At 42.4% G+C, this 19,286-nt stretch overlaps 1 protein-coding gene across 2 annotated transcripts in view; it reads right to left on the bottom strand.

Moving 5' to 3' along the window:
• Positions 1–19,286, bottom strand: part of CDH13 (cadherin 13) — a 1,196,315-nt gene that overhangs the window by 447,144 nt on the left and 729,885 nt on the right. For both annotated transcript variants that reach the window (XM_017543720.2, XM_017543721.2), the window contains exon 6: positions 13,491–13,635. In XM_017543720.2, the coding sequence (XP_017399209.1) occupies positions 13,491–13,635 (145 nt within the window). The remainder of the gene's footprint in view (positions 1–13,490; positions 13,636–19,286) is intronic.

Here is a 19,286-nt window from a genome sequence, read left to right as displayed (position 1 = left end):
AGAGCAGTAAGTGGGCTTTAATGTCTAGAGCAGCACGGCACAGTGGTTAAAAAGTGTGGCTCAGGCCAGGTGTGGTAGTTCACACCTGTAATCCCAGCACTTTGGGAGGCCGAGGCCAGTGGGTCACGAGGTCAGGAGATTCAGACCATCCTAGCTAACACAGCAAAACACTGTCTCTACTAAAAACACAAAAACTTAGCCAGGCGTGGTGGCATGCACCTGTAGTCCCAGCTATTCAGGAGGCTGAGGCAGGAGAGTTGCTTGAGCCCAGGAGGTGGAGGTTGCAGTAAGTCAATGGTGCTACTGCACTCCAGCATGGGCAACAGAGCAAGACTCCATCTCAAAAAAAAAAAAAAATGCATGGCTCGACTCAACATCAAATGGTCTGGGCTATAATTTTTACTGGCTGAGTGACACTGCAAATGCCATCTGTTATTAGATCTGGCCACAAATACAGAGAATTCAACATAACAGTGAGTTAAATACAACAGAAGTTCACAATTACCTGATGTAAAATAATTCTGGAAAGAGGCAATCCAGGACTGGCATGGCACTCCACAGGCAAAATAATCCCGTCTCATTGCGTCCTTCCTTCTGAGCACATGGCTTCTGCCCTGGAGGCCAGGTCACAGAGCAAGGTGGCTGCTTGAGTTCTAGCCATCATACCTCTACTCCAGGCAGCAAAATAGGTGGGAGGAGGAGAATACAGGGTACTCTTCCTAGCTGAGTTGGCTCCTTTTAGAATCTAGCCCAGAAGCTTTACATAGCACCCCTACTTCCAGATCACTGGCCAATACCTCCTCACATCACCATGCTTAGCTGCAAGTGAGGCTGAGCAATACAGTCTTCATATGGACACCTGCTAGTAGACTACATAGGGGTCTGTTAGTGAAAGACAGCAGAATGGATTTTGAGGAAAACACTTCTGCTCTGCTGGACAGTTTGTTTTCTAGCTTCCTGCAGTTTCAGTTTCTTCACTGGGACATGGAGATGGTCACAGCCCTCACCTCTAGACTGCAGTAGTAAGTCACTGAGAAGCCCTCAGCAGAGGGCCTGGTAACATCTCCCACTCAAAAAATGCTCACTGTTAAAATGAGCTCCATGTCCATGGATCCTGCTTAGAGGAGTGGGTTCCTGTAGCTCACCATAAAAAGATACCACCCAATGCCTAAAATCTGTAGCATCTCTCCTGCCAACTTTACATTTGGGCTTCACAACTAAAACTCTTCATTTTCTCCACGTAGGGAGAAACACTTACCCTAATGATATTCTGAGCCAAATGATTCTTTGTGGTGGAGGCTGTTCTGTGCACTGAAGCATGTTTGGCGGTCCTTGGCCTTGGTCTGCTATATGCAACTTGCACCTTCCCCTTCCCCGGTGTGGCAACCCAAAGTGTCTCCTGGGGACAAAATCATTCAAAGTTGAACCACTGCTCCATGGTGTCTGAAATCACTGAACACAACTGTGCCAGCAGTAGCAGTCTCTTGGGTTACCTGAGTTTTAGTTGCGTGGGTCAACATTTCCAGTTAAACCACATCAAATAGAGTTTCCAAAGGTAGTGAAAATCTATGCAAACATTTTTGAATGGTTCGTCACAGACAGAAGTTAATTTCATGTGTGTGTGTGTGTGTGTGAATGTAGACATATACATACATGTATACACATGTTACTATTTGAGTCATTACCTCTAGCCCTGCTTTATGACTTTAGTGTGAGCCAACAAGCATAGAACCTCTTCAGCTAGAGAGAGGGTAAAACCGAAGAAGTGACAAGAAAGGAGAGGAACAGATGGCAAAGCAGCTCTGAAGTCTAGATTCGATGGGCCAGGGGAACAGGCCAGCAAGGTCCTCTGTCATTCTGAAAAGCTGCCCTTTTTAAGGGCACAGAGCCTGGCTGCAGAAATACAACCCCAAGCCACCTCCAAGAGGAAGGCATCCGTGTCAGAAGCCTATTATAAACTAAGATCACAGCAGATAAAGACGGTGCCACAGTAAAGTGGAAAACTGGTGTAAGAAAGTAAAAATTCCCCAAACCAAACTTTTGAGAATTTGAAAAGAGTCTTCTGCATAATAAAATAGCTTTGGGTACTACACTTGGTTTTTTAAAAATGCAGCCATAATTAAAGCAAGAAAGCTGTAAGTCTATTAAAATTTTTTTCTTTGATACTGAAAAACCCAACTCACGACCTATATTTTATAAGACATATACTTGAAAGGGGTTTTATCTGCCCTCTTCCCATTGAACATAGCATACTGAATCTCTTCCATTTGCTTAAGAAGGGAGGTGGTTCTACACATAAATTATTCAGGGCATTAAAAAAAACTTTACTGTATATATATGAAGGTGAAGTGATTCAAAGGTATTTGTATAGATAAATGGAGCATCGGCTCTAGACTGTGTTCTCAGAAGGGATGGTAGTCTTAGAGCCACGGTGCTGCAGTAAAAGCGGCTTTATCAAGCTCTCTGCTGATTATAAATCTTTTCTGACATTTGTAGACTGTGTTGACCGACGGATGGCTCAGCATGCTTTATGCACCTTTGAGTTCTGGAGCATCTCTCAAACTACCGCTAGGGGGAGAATTTGGCTTTATTTGAGGTCACCACCGTAAGGATGGGCTGTGTGGAGTTACCTGGCAAGCTGGGCTAGTATAAAATGACTAAGGAAGGTTGGTGGCGTGTTCTCTCTCTGTCTCTCTCTCTCTCGTTGACACAAACACACAGACACACACACATAAACATTCAGAAACACACACATACACATACATGAAAATAAACTCACTCATGTATGTAAGAAAATGCTCCCTTACACTTAAGGTAGATTTGGGATTACTTGCAATATCATCACGGGTGAAATAGTTAAAGGGCAGTGAGTGTTTTGGACGAGGAGGAATTGAAAAGGCACAGGAATTAGAGTCATACAGGTCTGAGTTTCAATCTGAGCTTCATGATCCACCAGCTGTATGACCATGGGAGTAACCTAACTTCCCTGCGTGTCCGTTTCCACAACTGTCAAACGGTTATAAGGACTGCTTTAAAAGCTAGGTGTGGAACTTGGACCAGCATCCAGTACATAATAGTGCTAGGAAATTCTACAGCTGATGACCACTGCTTTGTTACCCTGCGACAGGCATCATCTCCCTCCCTTAATCCTAGAGAGATGCTCCTGGTAGCCTACTGACTTTCCCCTGAGCAGCAGTGACGCTTTACTTACTGACTTCCTCTTTAGTCTGCACGCTCTACGGAGTCAGGGTCCACGTCTGTGTTATGCATCCACCCCTCCAACCCCATCCACATTAAACAGCATACGTGGCATACAGCAGGTACTCTGAAGATGCTTGGTGAATGAATGAATACATTTCCAATAAATACAACATTTATTTAAAAATTGAATTAAAAAAACAGTTCACCATGATTCACGCTTTCTGCCCTTTGGGGCCATTTGATCATCCAGTGGAATTTATTGGGTGGACTCTGTGTGTCTGGGACTCTGCTAAAAGTTGTACGTTAAAGGATGAAGAGAAAACCATTCAGTTCCCCTGGTCTTAAGCATACGGTTGAGAAAGAGAACTGAGGGTAAAGTCCAGTTTCTACTTGCAGAAAATTTATAAACCTGTTAAGGCTTAAAGTATTATTGTAATTCTATATAGATGGCATTGGCTACATAAGCCGGCATCATAAAATGAGTCAATATTTAGTATTTCCCCATTTGTCACACACTGGCTTGAAAAAGCTTACATGCTCTCTTACCTCTGTCTCCACGGTTGCTATGGTCCTCTTAGGCCTAGAGCATTGAAATGCCCTTGTTTCCCTACTTCTTTCTTCACGAAATACCACAAGACATTTTTCAACAGTAAAATCATATCTAACTGCTCTCTTTCTCAAAACCACCCAAGGGCTTTCTACTAAGTTTAAAATGCAATCAAAACTTATGGAGCTCTAAACCAGGGGTCTGCAAACTTTTTATCTGCAGAGGATCAGGTATTATATAACTTTTGCCCCCGTGGAATATGCAGTCTCTGTCCCAGCTGCCCAATTCTGCCAACATGATGCGAAAGCAGCCATAGTCAATACATGAATGAATGGGCATGTTTGTATTCTAATACAACTTTATTTAAAAAAAAAAAAAAACAGACAGAGGGACAGATTTGGCCCATGGCCCATAGTTTGTTGACTCATGCTTGGAAAGATCTTGCCCTTCCCCATCTCCCTGTCTTACCTGGTACTACCCTCCCTCAGGTCATTCCTGCCTCATGTCTCTGCACTTCCTGGCCCCTGTGTCTGGAATGTTCTTTCTCCATGCCTTTATGTGGTAGGCTCTTTTATTCTCACTGGGCTAAGCTTCGACATCACCTCTTTTGAGAGGCCTTTTATTGACCTGACGGTCATTGTACCTTGTTTTATTTTATCCAAAGCTTAAATTTATGTGGTGTATCCATTTTTGTTGGCACCTTTCTTCTCCCAGGAAAGTGGCAATGTCTTGAGAGTAAGGTTCTAAATGGTCTTGGCCACTGCCATGTCCCCAGCACCTAGAATATTATCTGACTCATAGAAACTGCCCAGTAATACTTGTTGGATCAATTTGCTGATGAAACGGTTACAAGGAAATGATTTGAAATAAGCGTTTCCCTGAAATGGAACTGTTTAATAACACCTGAATCTGCCACTCTGTTTTACTCAGCTTCAGCACTAAAAATTGCTGGACTATTCCGAGTGGATCCTTTGATATCAGGGAAGATATCCAACAGCACTGGTGAGCACGCTGTGTGCTAGGACAACTCATGGACTTTTTCACTTGCGCTTTGCAGCTGCTCCACCATCACCAATTTCCATTTTGGCTAGAAATTCCTGACAGGCTTATTCTCACAGAAGACTGTAGAATTATCACTATGTTCTGAAGCTACAAATGTTCCTTTGCCCTGCTGCCACTTTAAACTATCATTTTAGTTAAGTTACTCAATTTATACATTTTTACCTTTATTTTTAAATATCTGATGCCACAAATCCTTCCCTCTTCTAAATGTAGAGTGATGGAAGGATGGCTCCCTAAAGGCATGGCCTAAAATATAAGGATGGCCTAAAATATATATATATATATATATATATATATATATATATATATATATATATATATATATATATATATATATATATATATATATATAAAATAGTGGGCAGGGCTATTCAGCATTTATTTTTACAAGGAAGTAATCAAAGGGAGCCCAAAGGCATCATATCTCCAGTTCACCCAGAATACGAAGGTCTAATATGAATGTCAGGAGCATGGGGGATGAGCAGAGGAGAGGCAGATACATGGGCAAGTCCAGGAGTAAGACGTCACGGTTAGAGAGGACAGTGTTTCAGCAAACAATGGGGTGTCCGTCTCTTGAGTTTATCTCTAGCCCCAGAGACACATGTGTGAATTTAAGGGGAGGGAGAGAGCTATGAGTAAAAATGAAGAGTTGTTTTCACAGTTATCCATATTAAAGATGAAACATACAGTTCTGTTGGCTAGGTACTTTTCTACCAGAATAAAGGGGTTCAGGCATTCTCTTCTGTCCCAGAAGATAAAGTATCCAGCTCCAGTGAGCCAGCAGCCAACAGCCCTAATAAGTGCAATGGTGCCCATCAGGGTGGGGCTGGGATATGGAGGAGAGAAATCCTAATGGCTATGACAAAGGAGCTGGCTGCCTTGGTTCTAAGCCCATGTGAGATATCACTGGAAGACTTTCAGACATAGGAGCAACTTGGCAAAGATTCAGTTTCTTTTTTCTTTATGTGTATACATTTGACAGGTATAAGTGCAGGTTTGCTACATGGACATGTAACACAGTGGTGAAGTCTTCGCTTTTAGTATAACTATCACCTGGGTAACATAAATTTGTACTCATTAATTTCTCATACCTGATGCCCTTGCCACGCTTCCACCCTTCTGAGTCTCCAGTGTCTATTATTGCACACCCTGTGTCCATGCGTACATGATTTATCTCTGACTTGTGAGTGAGAGCATGCAGTATTTGACTTTCTATTTCACCTAATACAGTGGCCTCCAGTTCTATCCATATTGTTGCCAAAACCATGATTTTATACTCTTGTATGGCTAAAGAGTATTCCATTGTGCATGTGTGTGTATGCATGTATGTACAGCATGGTGATAAACATATATGGTGATAACTACATGAGTGCAGGCGTCTTTTTGATAGGATGGCTTCTTTTTCTCTTTGTAGATACCCAGCAGTAGGACTGCTAGATTAAATGGTAGTTCTATTTTTAGTTTCTTGAGAAATATTCATACGGCTTTCCATATGGTTGTACTAGTTTACATTTCCACTAACAGCATATAAGCATTCCCTTTTCTCTTGAATGACTAGGTGGAGTCAATAGCTAGCCAAGTTCAGATAATACTTTCCGTACCATTTATTTCTAAATTTTCCCTCTGGGAAATGTTCTCTGATTGGATTATGCAACTCTTTGATAAAATTTGTTTTATGGTCACCTGCACTGGAGTGAATTGCACCGTAATTCAAGCGCTGTCTCCTCCAGTCTCAAAGGTTCTGCAGCAAGCTAACAATACCATCCCTGGGCAGTGCTCCTTGGCTAAAACTCCAGTGCTGACTTGAGGAAAGGGGCTAGTCTCAATCACTGCATTCCTCTGCCTCGACCACAATATCCAGTGAGGATTCTACAGCAAAGCCATTCACAATCTACAAAACAGCTAATGAAATGACCACAAAAACTTGTAGCTGCTGAGTGTAATCCAGAGAAACAAACAAACAAAAATATCCATCAGTATGTTCGTGAGTGAAAAGAAAGACAATTGTATCCTGCTGCATCAACAATCTTAACCAAGATACAGACTAAAATCCTCTGATTAGGAGCATCACCTGAATAGGGATCAAAACATAAAAAGGCGTATCTGCTGTCTCATCAATCCCACCATGTAAATGTATCCTAAAGAAACTGTCACAAACATGGGAAGAGATGAGCTCTCCTCTGCAGAACTGATACAAGTGTAGGAAAATGAAAACAACTTAAATCAATAGGAAATTGGTTAAGGAGACGATGGTAGATCTAGGCTCTAGCTGTTTGAAACAATGATGTAGCTTGATGGTTGCTGATTTATAAAAATGTCCATAGTACCCTGAGGAGTGAAGAGAGAGATTTACAGAAAAGCGCATAGAGCTCCCATTCTGTAAAACTGTGCACCTGCACCTCTCTGTGTAGAGGTGTCTGGAGAGAACCCCAGAACTGTGCTCACCAAAATATCAAATGTGGCTATCTCTGGATGGTGAGACTGGGGAGTCATTGCATTTTCCTTCACTTGAAAAGAACAGAATTGCTTTATTTTTAAAAATATATCTACCTAAGAAAAAAGATGAAATAGTCACATGCCTGATAATCCAGAAACACACAGGATTGGTTGGGGAAGTTGAGAATGGAGAAGCCTACAGCGTGAAAGTCTGAAAATGCCAGCAAAAGAAAACCTGACAGTTGGTGGGTTGAAAAGCCACATCACAGTCACTGCCACAAGTAAAGAGGTAACCAGAAAAGGGACTTTGCTACCAGCCTATAGCAACAACCTGAAGACTGTCTGCTGACCTAGGTGTCAAATATCAACTATTAAATATCCTAGCCCTCTTTATTTAGCTCAAGCTGTTTTGGAAAATAGTAACTTCCAAGCAAAGCTGAGCTCTCATGATAGCCATTGGTCCCAAAGGCTGCTTGATCAGCTGTTTTTTTCTTATGTCTGGAATGGCTGAACACGTTTAAAAATTAAAGGAACTGTGTCTTGAAAAGAAACTCAGGTGGATCCCGGAGGAAAAATAAAAGATAAAAACTCCCTGCATCATCTCTTCAGAGTGGCCTCCGCTCACTGCAAGGCTGGGTTTGGGCCCCCTGAGATGAGCGTCCCGTACAGCTATGTTATAGCACTTGCCACAGTTTTCTTTCTTATTTATTTGTTGTTGTCCTCCCTCCTCAGCTGTGAATACCAGGAGGGAACAAGCAGCACCTGCCAGGTCCACGGCTGCACGTGTAGAGCTCAGAATAGCACCAGCGCAGAGGAGATGCTTGATAAGCTTACTGGAGAAAAAAAATTAAAGGGAGCAAGAGAGAACAGTGAGGGAGGGAAAGTGGCTGGGCTTTCAGAAGTTAGGCAAGGAGGATGTAACTGCTAATCTCTGCTTGTCTTCAACAACCTCAAGAAGGAGGATCAGACAATGTCCATCTTCCATGACTCAGAACGTGCACCTCTACGTGAATGTCACATTCGTCTTTCTCAGCCATGCAGTGTGGGAGCTAATTCTTTCCTTCCATGACCTCTCACCACCTATCTTTCTCAAAGCTGCCCCACCTTTCCAGGGTGGGGGCTGCCATTCTCCCAGCTGCCCTGGCTGCCATTTGGGGTGGCTAAAAGCCAGGAGGAATAATACAGCCTATAGCCAGCTCCTGATCTGGCTGGAAGGCCAAGACCTCAAGAGGACAGGATATTGGAGCTGATGGATCCCAGGCTGCCCTTGTGCACGGCTGGCTGCACGAGCCTGAAAATTAAAGCCCTGCTTGCAGACAGCTTTGAACCAAGGTCTTATCATCAAGCTTGGGGGAGTAGATATCCCAGCTACCTGCCCCTCAGCTGGGTAAACTCTAATGTATGTGTTTAACATCATTTCCTAGAGCTCCCTCAAAAGGATAACATTGCAATTGGTCACTCGGGGAGCTGGCTTAATAATGCACCTCAAGTTGTCTGACTTCCTTTTCTATACCTCTCCTTACCTGGTATCTGTCCCTGCACCTCTCAGGTAAACCACATGCCTCACTCTTCATCTCAGGGCCTGCTTCTCCCGGAGCTCGACATGCCATCCCTCATGGTGAGCCTTTCTCAAAGGTGCCCAGGAAACTACAGGGAGCAAAACCCATGAATTGATGCCCACAAGGTATGACGGGGCCTTGGAATTAGTGCCCTCCAGGAATTTCAAGAGTTCTAACCCTCTACTTCCTACTCATGAACAACTACTCCTAAACACCAGGTCCTGGGCGTCAGAAAACACGAGACTCACACAGGGATCTGGTAGTCCCCATGGTGCAGCCAGAGCCTTGGCTTGGGCCTCATAAATCAATGCCTGTGGCTCTGCAAAAGGAACAGCTCATGATCTGCAAAGTCAAAGACCATTATTTTCTGTTGATCTTCCTTCATCCAGGAGTGATTTGCCAAAACAATACCCTGGAGTTTAGCACCGAGCTGCCCAGAGTGGCGTCCTGTCTGCACATACAGATAAATACGGGTGACCTTCCTTTGTGATAGATTGGTGCTGAGGGCATTCGAACACACAGGGACACAACAATGACGCGTGGTTTGTTGGAAGATGGATTTATCTTCACACAACTCATGTGCCTCTTTGCTTTACCTTTGCTAAAGGGTACACCGCCCGAATAAAAATAGTAATTGCAGTATTAACAATACAAAGGCATTCCTTACACATTTATTATTTCCTAAGCACTGGGTGAAGCACACTGTCTCACTGAATCCTCACATATCCTTCTCTAAGGTAGGTACTGTTTTATTCTATCCCATTTGCAGAGGCTTCCAGAAGGTTCAGTAACTTGTCCGAAGTCTCACCGTGTTACACAGCTGAGCAGAGCATCCAACACAGCTCTCGGCTACAACGCTGAGAGCAGGAACAGCCACATAATTTGTGGGGCTCAGTGTAAAATGAAAATGCAGACTCCTTGTTCAACAGTTATTAAGAATTTCAAGATGGTGACAGCAGAACTTTAAACTAAGCCCCAGGCCTTTCTGAGCATGGAACCCTTCTGTGCACTGGGCTGCGTAAGGCCGCGAAAGCTATGCCCACGAAGCTGACTTTGGTTATGTAGACTCAGAAAAAAGTGATGTGAGTGATGATAAGGGCCTCAACATTCAACTCTGTTGAACCCTAGAGGTGACTCAACGAGCCCGGCTATTTCGTCAGAAGAACTAGTCATTTTCTGTCAGGCTCTAAATCAGTTCATCTGATAGAACTGCACAAATACTTCCCCCAGCTGGGCCTGCAAAGAGTCTATGGTACAAAACACGGAAGCAGGAGAGCAGACCCAATGGGCCAGGTGGCTTTGGGTCCCCCCGCTTTTCTTTCTGAAACAGAGTCTTGGTCTGTCACCCAGGCTGCAGTGCAGCCTGATCTCGGCTCACTGCAACCTCCACCTCCTGGGTTCAAGCAATTCCCCTGCCTCAGCCTCCTGAGTAGCTGGGATTACAGGCGCACATCACCATGGCCATCTACTTTTTGCATTTTTAGTAGAGATAGCATTTCACCGTGTTAGCCAGGCTGGTCTTGAACTCCCGAACTTGTGATCTGCCCACCTTGACAGCCAAAAGTGCTGGGATTACAGGCGTGAGCCACTGTGCTGGGCCGGCTCTTGGGTTTCTTGTAGCTCACACAAGGCCTAACAACAAATGTAGGCTACTGTGGACAGAAGTGGACTAGTCTTTTGAGCAGGATACCAGTGCAGATCTGGTCAAAATTTGCAGAGACTTGAGGCAGAAGTGGCAGCCTCTTATCAACTGAGTAAGCAACCATTCACCAAACTTTGGAGCCAGAGACACAGACACTAATTGTGTCTCTTCCCCTAGCCATTTAACTTTGGCAAGTTCCTAAGCCTCTCTGATGTTCAGTTTTCTCATCTGTAAGATGGGGATGGTGCTGTCTACCTCTCAGGGCAGGAGGTGGGATAGTGAATGAAATGATGCACATATACGGCTCCTGACACACAATAAGTGCTCAACTCAGTGCTGTGACACCCGATGGCTGTTTTCATCATGAAGTTGGTGGGACTATTGAAGGAGCCCAAGATTTGAAGGTGAGTTATGCAGGTTGACTCCCAAGCACTGACCCCCAGCTTTTATTTGTGAGAACCGGGAAAAGTCATGGAACTTTTTACACAGTCAGCCCCCCACCCACACCCTCACTTCCAATGGATTCCGAATAATTTCTACAGCACATGGGATCCTACAAGCCACAGATGAGCAGAGCATGATGGAAATAGAAGAGATGATTTTTTTTCTTTTCTTTTCTTTTTTGTAAGTAGAGTTTTGCTCTTGTTGCCCAGGCTGCAGTGCAGTGGCACCATCTCAGCTCACTGCAACCTCCCTAACTGCTGAGATTGCAAGCCTCCCAGGTACAACCGATTCTCCTGCGTCAGCCTCCTGAGTAGCTAGGATTACAGGCATGCACCAGCACGCCGGGCTAATTTTGTATTTTCAGTAGAGATAGGGTTTCTCCATGTTGGTCAGGCTGGTCTCGAACTCCTGACCTCAGGTGATCCACCCACCTTGGCCTCCCAAAGTGTTGGGATTACAGGCGTGAGCCACTGCACCTGGCCAAGACAATCATTTTTATAGCCAGTCAGGGTTTGCTGTTACTACCTGTAAATGATTTAAGTTGAAGAAGAGGGAAGAGGTTGGAAAGAGAACACCATCTTCTTCCTCAGATTCCCACTGTCCTCGCGGATGCTGCAACTCTCTTACAGGGTGCTAAGTAATCTAAGTGACTTTTTGTTTGAAACTTTTTTGTAATATTTCCACATTCTTGATCCCAAATCTGACTGATTCTATTTCAATTCGTGCTCTATAGTCCAACCCAGAGGGTGCTGAAAAAGAATACAATGAATCCATACAGACACCTGAGCCTTTATGTATTTTTTATAGGATAATACCAATCATAAATAGACATTTGAGGTGGCTTATGTTTTGCTGGAGAAGTGTCTGTCCTTAACAGAAAAACTTTGTGATTTAAAAATGCAGTGTGCATAAAGAATTCTATCCTTCTTCAAAAAATATTACATGTATATACAGCAATAAAATCTGAAACTCTTTTCTAAACTTTAAGGACGGGCACAGTGGGAGGAAAACTGGATATTGTCTTATCGTATATGCACACAATATACAAAGACATGTGAGCTTACAGCCACACCGAATGTGACCACTGTGATTTACATTTAGAACACTTATCCAGCCCATCTGAATTCTAGTCACTCACTCACGGGGCCCAGGTACCACAGACAGCAACTGGGAATCATTTTTCTGTTCTGCTCAAACCCTGGCCTCTTCAGTTGCTTTCCTCATTGGTTCTCCTAACATGTTCTGCACATCAGCTTGTTTAAGAAGATTTCTGTAAACATCAAACCCAAATTCCAGGGTGTCTCTCACCAGAAGCCATCTTTCCATCAAAAGCTGCTCACAGACAGCGGCCACATGGACTGCCCTGAAGTGACCTGACCTCCCGTCTCCTGCAGTCTCTCCTTTTCTCTAGACCTATCATTGCTCCTCTGCCTCCAACACTTCCCCAAACACCCTCCGGCACACACGCAGTGAATTCACTCTCACTTTTACAGAGTGTATTCAAAGCTGGGAAGGAAGAGGGTTGCTCTTGCCCTTGGGGGATCTGATGCGGTACGTAAAGACCCAGTTCCTTGAAATTGATGGGAGGTTTTAGCCATCTTGCATGCAATTATTCACCTGGTTGTCTGGGAAGGTTACCATGGCAACATTTCCAGAGCCTCATGTATCTACATGTCACTGATATATCCTATCAATTCAGCAAAGGGAGAAAAAATAGTCAAAGCAGCTCTCATCTCCTGTCTGGTCTGACGAATCACTATTTTTCTTATTTGGACATCATCTAGGCACAGCAACATGACACTCCTAATACGGTGTTTCTTTCACTCTAGTGTATTTTAGGGCTGAAAATCAAAGTCCAGCCGAATAGGAATTTTTCCGCTTTATTCTTCATTTTCTCAAGCATTATACGCAGGACTGACTTCCGCTGCTGGCTATGAAATACATTAATCAGTACGCATTGGGCCAAAAAAGGAAGCTCTAAATTCTAGAACCTTCCCTGGTAGAAAGGTTAAACATGGGGAAAGATAGGGGAGCTCTATGGTAACCTTGAGTGACTTCTATAATGGCAGGTACGTGCATTTCTGGAGAGAGATATCAAATATCTTCATTTTGGTCCTCTGACTGAAGACAAAAGCTTTCTTCATGCACATCTTCTAAGGGAAGGGAAAAAGTCCGACCTATTTTACTGAAATAGCTCTTATTAAAAGGCCACTATGAAAAGAAATAACTGAGGAGTTTGTAATGAGGACCCAATTGTCATCAAAGCCCTGCTATAGCACAAAGTTCCCCCTTGGACCTTCACAAAGGTAAGTTGGATATTTACATGGTGCCCAACATCAGCCATGCCTTAGAGACTTAGATGGCAGCCATTCTTGGAGGATCACCTTCAAAGACAACGAAAGAGATTTTCATAGCTTGCAACACCTTGGTCAAGCTTTGCACTTTAGCTTTCCAACCTGGCTTCTATGCAGGAAAGTAACATGTCAACGTTGATACAAGCTGACAAGTCAATAGCCACACAACAGTCCCTAGAATCCACAAAGATCATAGTGTCCCTCTTTCCGAGCCATTATGCTAAAGATAAATCACCATGACATACCTGTGGGTGACCCTTCCATGACGTGGCCAATGTAGGGGCCTTCTCGAAAGATTGGTCTGTTGTCATTCTGATCAATCACGATGACTTCCAGAGGCACCGGCCCCTCGAGAGTTTTGCCATTGGCATCAGTGGTCTCCACAAATAGCTATTTAAACAAAGAGATTGGGGGAGAAAGGAGATGTTAATTCATGATGAAAATTGAAATAAGATTCTCTAGAGAAAGTAGGTTACATCAGCAATTTAATGAGCCCTTGGCAATATTGAAACTGTGGTCTCAATGGATAGTCACTGGGACTAGAATGGAAACGAAACACTCCAGAATAAAAGGCAAAGATCAGTTCACATTAGAGCCCCCTTAGGAAATTTACAATTAATTCATCAAATCTGCAAAGAAAGTTAAAAACAAAACAAACACTCCCAAACATAAACAGCCATAGCCAAGAAATTAGGCTTATATCATTTCTGTATTCCCAACATCATTGTGCTTAAAAATAATGTTATGCTAATAGAAACAATGGACTAAGCAGTTATGAACCAAGTATGTTAAGAGAGAACCAAAAGTGTTTATGGCAATTTTTTAGGAGAAAGTCAGGTCGGTATTTGTAGGGGGCTTTCCTCAGGCTAGGAACTCAGAATTTGCAGGGACCCTGAAAGACACCTTGGGATTCCTGCCCACCAGGCTCTTTACAATCTCAGGGGATTTCAAAATCCACGAATCACTTCCATAGGGAACTACTTTCAGATCTCAATGAAGAAGGCAGCATTTAAAAAAAAAAAAAAAAAAAAAAAAAAAAAAAAAAGACAGCTCTTTTTGTTTGTCTTGGAAACAAAGAATTATGCCATGGCATTTCCAGTGAATCACAGGAACCTTATGTGTTAATTTTCTGTGCTTAATTCAGCCTTGATTTAACTCAGCCATAGCAGTAATACTTCTTGGATATAAGTGGTGATCGCTACATAGGAATATTTTGGTGAGAAAAGGGCATTAGTATTTGGAATCCTAGTACAACTCTTTCCTATCTGTGTGACCTTGAGCAAGACACCGGAGCTCAGTTTTCTCATCTATAAATGGGGTTAATAAAAACACTTACTAGGATAAAAACAAACACTTATCCAGTGTTTACTTAGGCTCTATACTATATTAACTCACTTGCTTCTCATAATAAACCCTCTGGATCCTTTTACAGAGGAGAGAATGAAAGCAAATAGAACATAAACGCTGGAGTACAGATTTGACCTTGGAAAGTCTGCCTCCAGAGCTCACATTTTTAACTACTATAAACAGTATTTCTAAAGCATTTAATACAAGGCATATATCTCAAGAATATTAGCCGCTGCTATTGTTGCTACAGTTATTATCAATACTATTGTCAAAGGTAGTTCAAATCAGGAAAATGAAAGACAAACATTCTTGTTATAAATCAGTACGGTCACATTCCACCTGATGATATTGTAAACCAGTATAATCCTTTTCAAAAGCAAGGCAAAATTAAACAGAAATCATGAAAGACTCATACTTTGTTCTATTTTTATACCACCTCTGATCCTACGTAAGTTTGCACTACATACTTGGAACTATTCACTGCATTGCTGTTTCTATTTTTTTTTTTTTTTTTTTTTTTTTTTTTTTTTTTTTTTTTAGATGGAGTTTGGCTCCTGTTGCCCAGGCTGGAGTGCATGGCGCGATCTTGGCTCAGTGCAACCTCTGCCTCCCAGGTTCAAGCGATTCTCCTGCCTCAGCCTCCCAAGTAGATGAGATTACATGCATACATCACTATGAATAACTAATTTTTTGTATTTAGCAGAGACAGGGTTTCACCATGTTGGTCAGACTGGTCTCAACCTCCTGACCTCAGGTGATCTGCCCACCTCAGCCTCCCAAAGTGCTGGGATTACATGCGTGAGCCACCACACCTGGCCCCATTGCTATTTCTAATAGTAAAATTACACTGGCATCTGCCTTAATGTCCAGTGGAAGGGAATTAGTTGAATTAATGTTTGTGTAACAACATGTTACAATGCAATAATTACATAAAATAATTTTTAAACCTTGTTGATCTTAGAATATTGAGTAAAATTATACAAAATAACAAGTATATAATGCATATATAACACACAAATATGGACAGAATTTGAAGGCAGTGAGCAAAATGAAACCAGGAATGTGTGGGTAGATAATATTTTTTCTTTATCATTACTTCATCCTTTTACTACCAAGTTCAAATGCAGACGTCCACACTTGATTTCTGGGCAGATAAAATAATGCAAATAATTAGAAAAAATTCAGTGCACAGAGCCTTCTAATATCTGTACACAAAGGAGATCTCACAGGAGTTAAATTTTATACTTTTATGTTTTTTTTTAAAGCTATTATGAGAATACTGCTAACAAAGGAAATCAATCAAAATAAAGCTTTGGGGCAATTTTATGTAATAACATAGGTCTGGTTTTTTGTCTTCCCAAAATAGCCAAGGACTTGACTTTAACTCAACCCTCCAACACCCCGCAAAAAAGAAAACTATGCATAAAGATACCAAACATCTTGGATCTGAATGCTAAGATTCTGCATTCTGTAAGACCTGGCCAGGATCACAAGCTACAAGTAGGATAGAGAATCGGAACTCACATTTGCCAAACATTCAAATATGCTGAAACTGGGAAGGGCAGACAACAAGATCCATCTTAACACAATGGAAAGAAGCAAACTAAGGGGACACATTGATTAGGATGAAAGCAAAGTGTGGAGCTGAATCTCAGAATACCAATTATGCAAACAGACAAGCCAATGGTATTTTATGATACAAAACTATTCAGAGTTCGACTCTCATACTTTTCAGAGGACAATAATATCAACAGAAGCCAAGAGTTTGGAATGGTCTCTAAAAACAGCAAAGCGCCATTAAGTGGCATTTCCTTCCTTCCTTCCCTCCTTCCTTCCTTCCCTCCTTCCTTCCTTCCCTCCTTCCTTCCTTTCCTCCCTACCTCCCTCCTTCCCTCCTTCCCTCCTTCCTTCCTTCCTTTCTTTTTCCTTTCTTTGAGACAGAGTCTCGCTCCAACGCCAGGTGCCAGGGTGGAGTGTAGTGGCACGATCTCGGCTCACTGCAACCTCCGTCTCCCAGGTTCAAGCAATTCTCCTGCCTCAGCCTCCCGAGTAGCTGGGACTACAGGTGTGCACCAACACACCCAGCTAATTTTTGTATTTTTAGCAGAGACGGATTTCAGCATGTTGGCCAGGATGGTATGGATCTCTTGACCTTGTGATCCACCCGCCTCAGCCTCCCAAGGTGCTGGGATTACAGGCGTGAGCCACCACACCTGGCCTAACTGGCATTTTCTTAAAGTTAATTTAATACAGATTATTTGAGGACCCACTACATGTCAGCCATATTGAACATTGAGTAGCCAGCAGTTAGCAGAAAAGATACCCCAGCATGGGGAGACAGATAATAAACAAGAGAAAAAGATATGAACAAGATAATTTCAGTCACAGATGAGGGCTGTGAAGGAAATGAGACAGGTTTGAATAAGAAAGCTTCCTTATCCAATACTGTAGCTGCTAGCCATGTGTGGCTATTGCAATTTACATTTATTAAAATAAAAAAAACTCAGTACTCCAGTCAAACTAGGAATGTTCTGAGTGCTCAATAGCCATATGTGGGTAGTAGCTACCATATTAGACACCATGCATGCAAAACATCTCCATCACTGCAGAGACACAGTACTGGGTTAGAATATGACTGAGAAAGAGTGAGTGAGTGAGTGTGTGTGTGTGCGGGGGGCGGCGGGACGGGGGCACCTATTTGAGATAAATGCAGGGAAAACCTTATTGCCAAGGGAATGTTTCAGCTGAGACTTAAATGACAAGAAAGTTGAAAGAGGTAGCCATGCAAAAATACATGGAAAATGATTTCTAGACAGCAGGAATAGCAATGCAAAGACTCTAAGGTAGGAATGAGGTTGGAACTAATTTGAGAGTGGGGAATGATATAAGATCAAGTCAAAAAATTAGGACTCCACTCAGCTCCAAATGAATTAGGTTAAGGCTTATGTCCATGCAAGATTCTTTGCATAGAGCAATCTAAACCAAGTGAAGAATGAAGACATTTTGTTTCTGTAAGTCCCTGGTAAGGCGGAAATGAGAAAGAAGTATATCATGCTTGTCCCCAACAGAGGAAATCATAGTAGACCAAATAAAATATATAATAGGAAATGTATGTGTTTTATGGAGAGGTTTGCCTAGTTTTCAAATAATCTGATTAATGATGTGGATGAAAATTAAGCACATGCATATGCATGAGGAAGCTGTTAGTAAATACAGCCTTATCCACCTAATCACACACTGTAACAAAACCTGACATTCCCATGAGTTTTCATCACTGTTCTCACATGAAGGTCAGACCCACAGTTAGCAAATGCCAAACTTTCTGAAGTCAGGCTCTTAAATTCCAGCACGCCCTCCAGTATCAGAGAATAAATGTTCAATAACGTTCTTGCCTGCCTTCTTTCTTCCTAATTGAAATACCCAAAGCACACAAATCCTTAGTTTGAAAAGACTGGAACAATGCTTGTATCCTTTGAATTACATGATAGATTCAAGTGGCTGTGTTTGAGTTCTAAAAACAAAACAAGCTCAAACGCATTCAAAGGGAGGCATTCTGATATTTGTTCTTTATGTTGGAACGGAGATGCCATTTGGTAGAAACCTACTGTGAGAAAAACAAACAGGTAGCCATAGCAGAAGGTAATGAAATACTTGCTCAAAGGAAATGGAAACCATTCAGCCCCTCACTGCCTATTTCAAGACCACCCTTTCAGACATGAGGATTTCTATTCTTAGATTCAATGGTTGACCTGCTTGCAAATAATAAGGTGTTATATAAAAAAATGTCCACTGTGGAGCCAGACTAGAGGGGCATTCAATAAGTTACAGCTAGAAACACTTGTCCAATATTGCAGGATTTAATAACTAATTCCATAGTAGGTAGCCTGAACTCCACGCAATTACACATCTGACCAATGTCTGTGCTCTGTGTTCTATTCAAAGGTCAGTCTTCAAGCCAGCAGCACTGGCATCCCCCCAGGAGCTGGTTAGAAATGCAGGCTCCTCCGTCCTGCCTAGAACCTACAGAGGAAACCCATCCATTTTAACACTGTTTCTGGGGAATTCTGGTGCACATTACTGTTTGAGTGATGCTCTGCTGAGACACAGGGGTTGGAGATGGAAATTCAAGGGTCTTGTGGAATCTGGGAACTGTATTCCCAGGTTCGGCTGTAGGAAAATAAATAAGCTCCAAACAGGAGACTGAATCTTGCCAACTGCTAGGAATTTCACTGTGTGGCTGTTGAACTCATTCTTCACCCCCAAGTACACAGGCCAGGAAGACAGATGTTGTCTGTAGGTCTACCTGGAGAAGTGTGCACACGTACACACACACACACACACACACACACACACACGCAGGCAGACATATATACATATACTGCAGACACAGCACACACACAAGTATACACATGCACAAGTATACACATGCCCATACATTTCCCACAAATGTCAATTTTTTCCAGTCTCTTCATCTTCAACTGTGCATGCTTAATGCTTAAAAATCATATTTTTTTCTGATCACTTGTTTGAGACACTGTCAAATACAAAAAAGGAAGAAGGGCTTACTAATTGAAAAGTGAAATACTTCTAGGGTTTTTATGGTGTTAGGTCTTATGTTTAAGTCTTTAATCCATCTGGAGTTAATTTTAGTGTAAGGTGTCAGGAAGGGGTCCAGTTTCTGCTTTCTGCACATG

The sequence above is a fragment of the Cebus imitator genome, unplaced genomic scaffold (assembly GCF_001604975.1).
Source record: "Cebus imitator isolate Cc_AM_T3 unplaced genomic scaffold, Cebus_imitator-1.0 Scaffold159, whole genome shotgun sequence".
NCBI classification, from domain to species: Eukaryota; Metazoa; Chordata; class Mammalia; order Primates; family Cebidae; genus Cebus; species Cebus imitator.
This window is presented reverse-complemented; position numbering and strand designations above follow the sequence as displayed.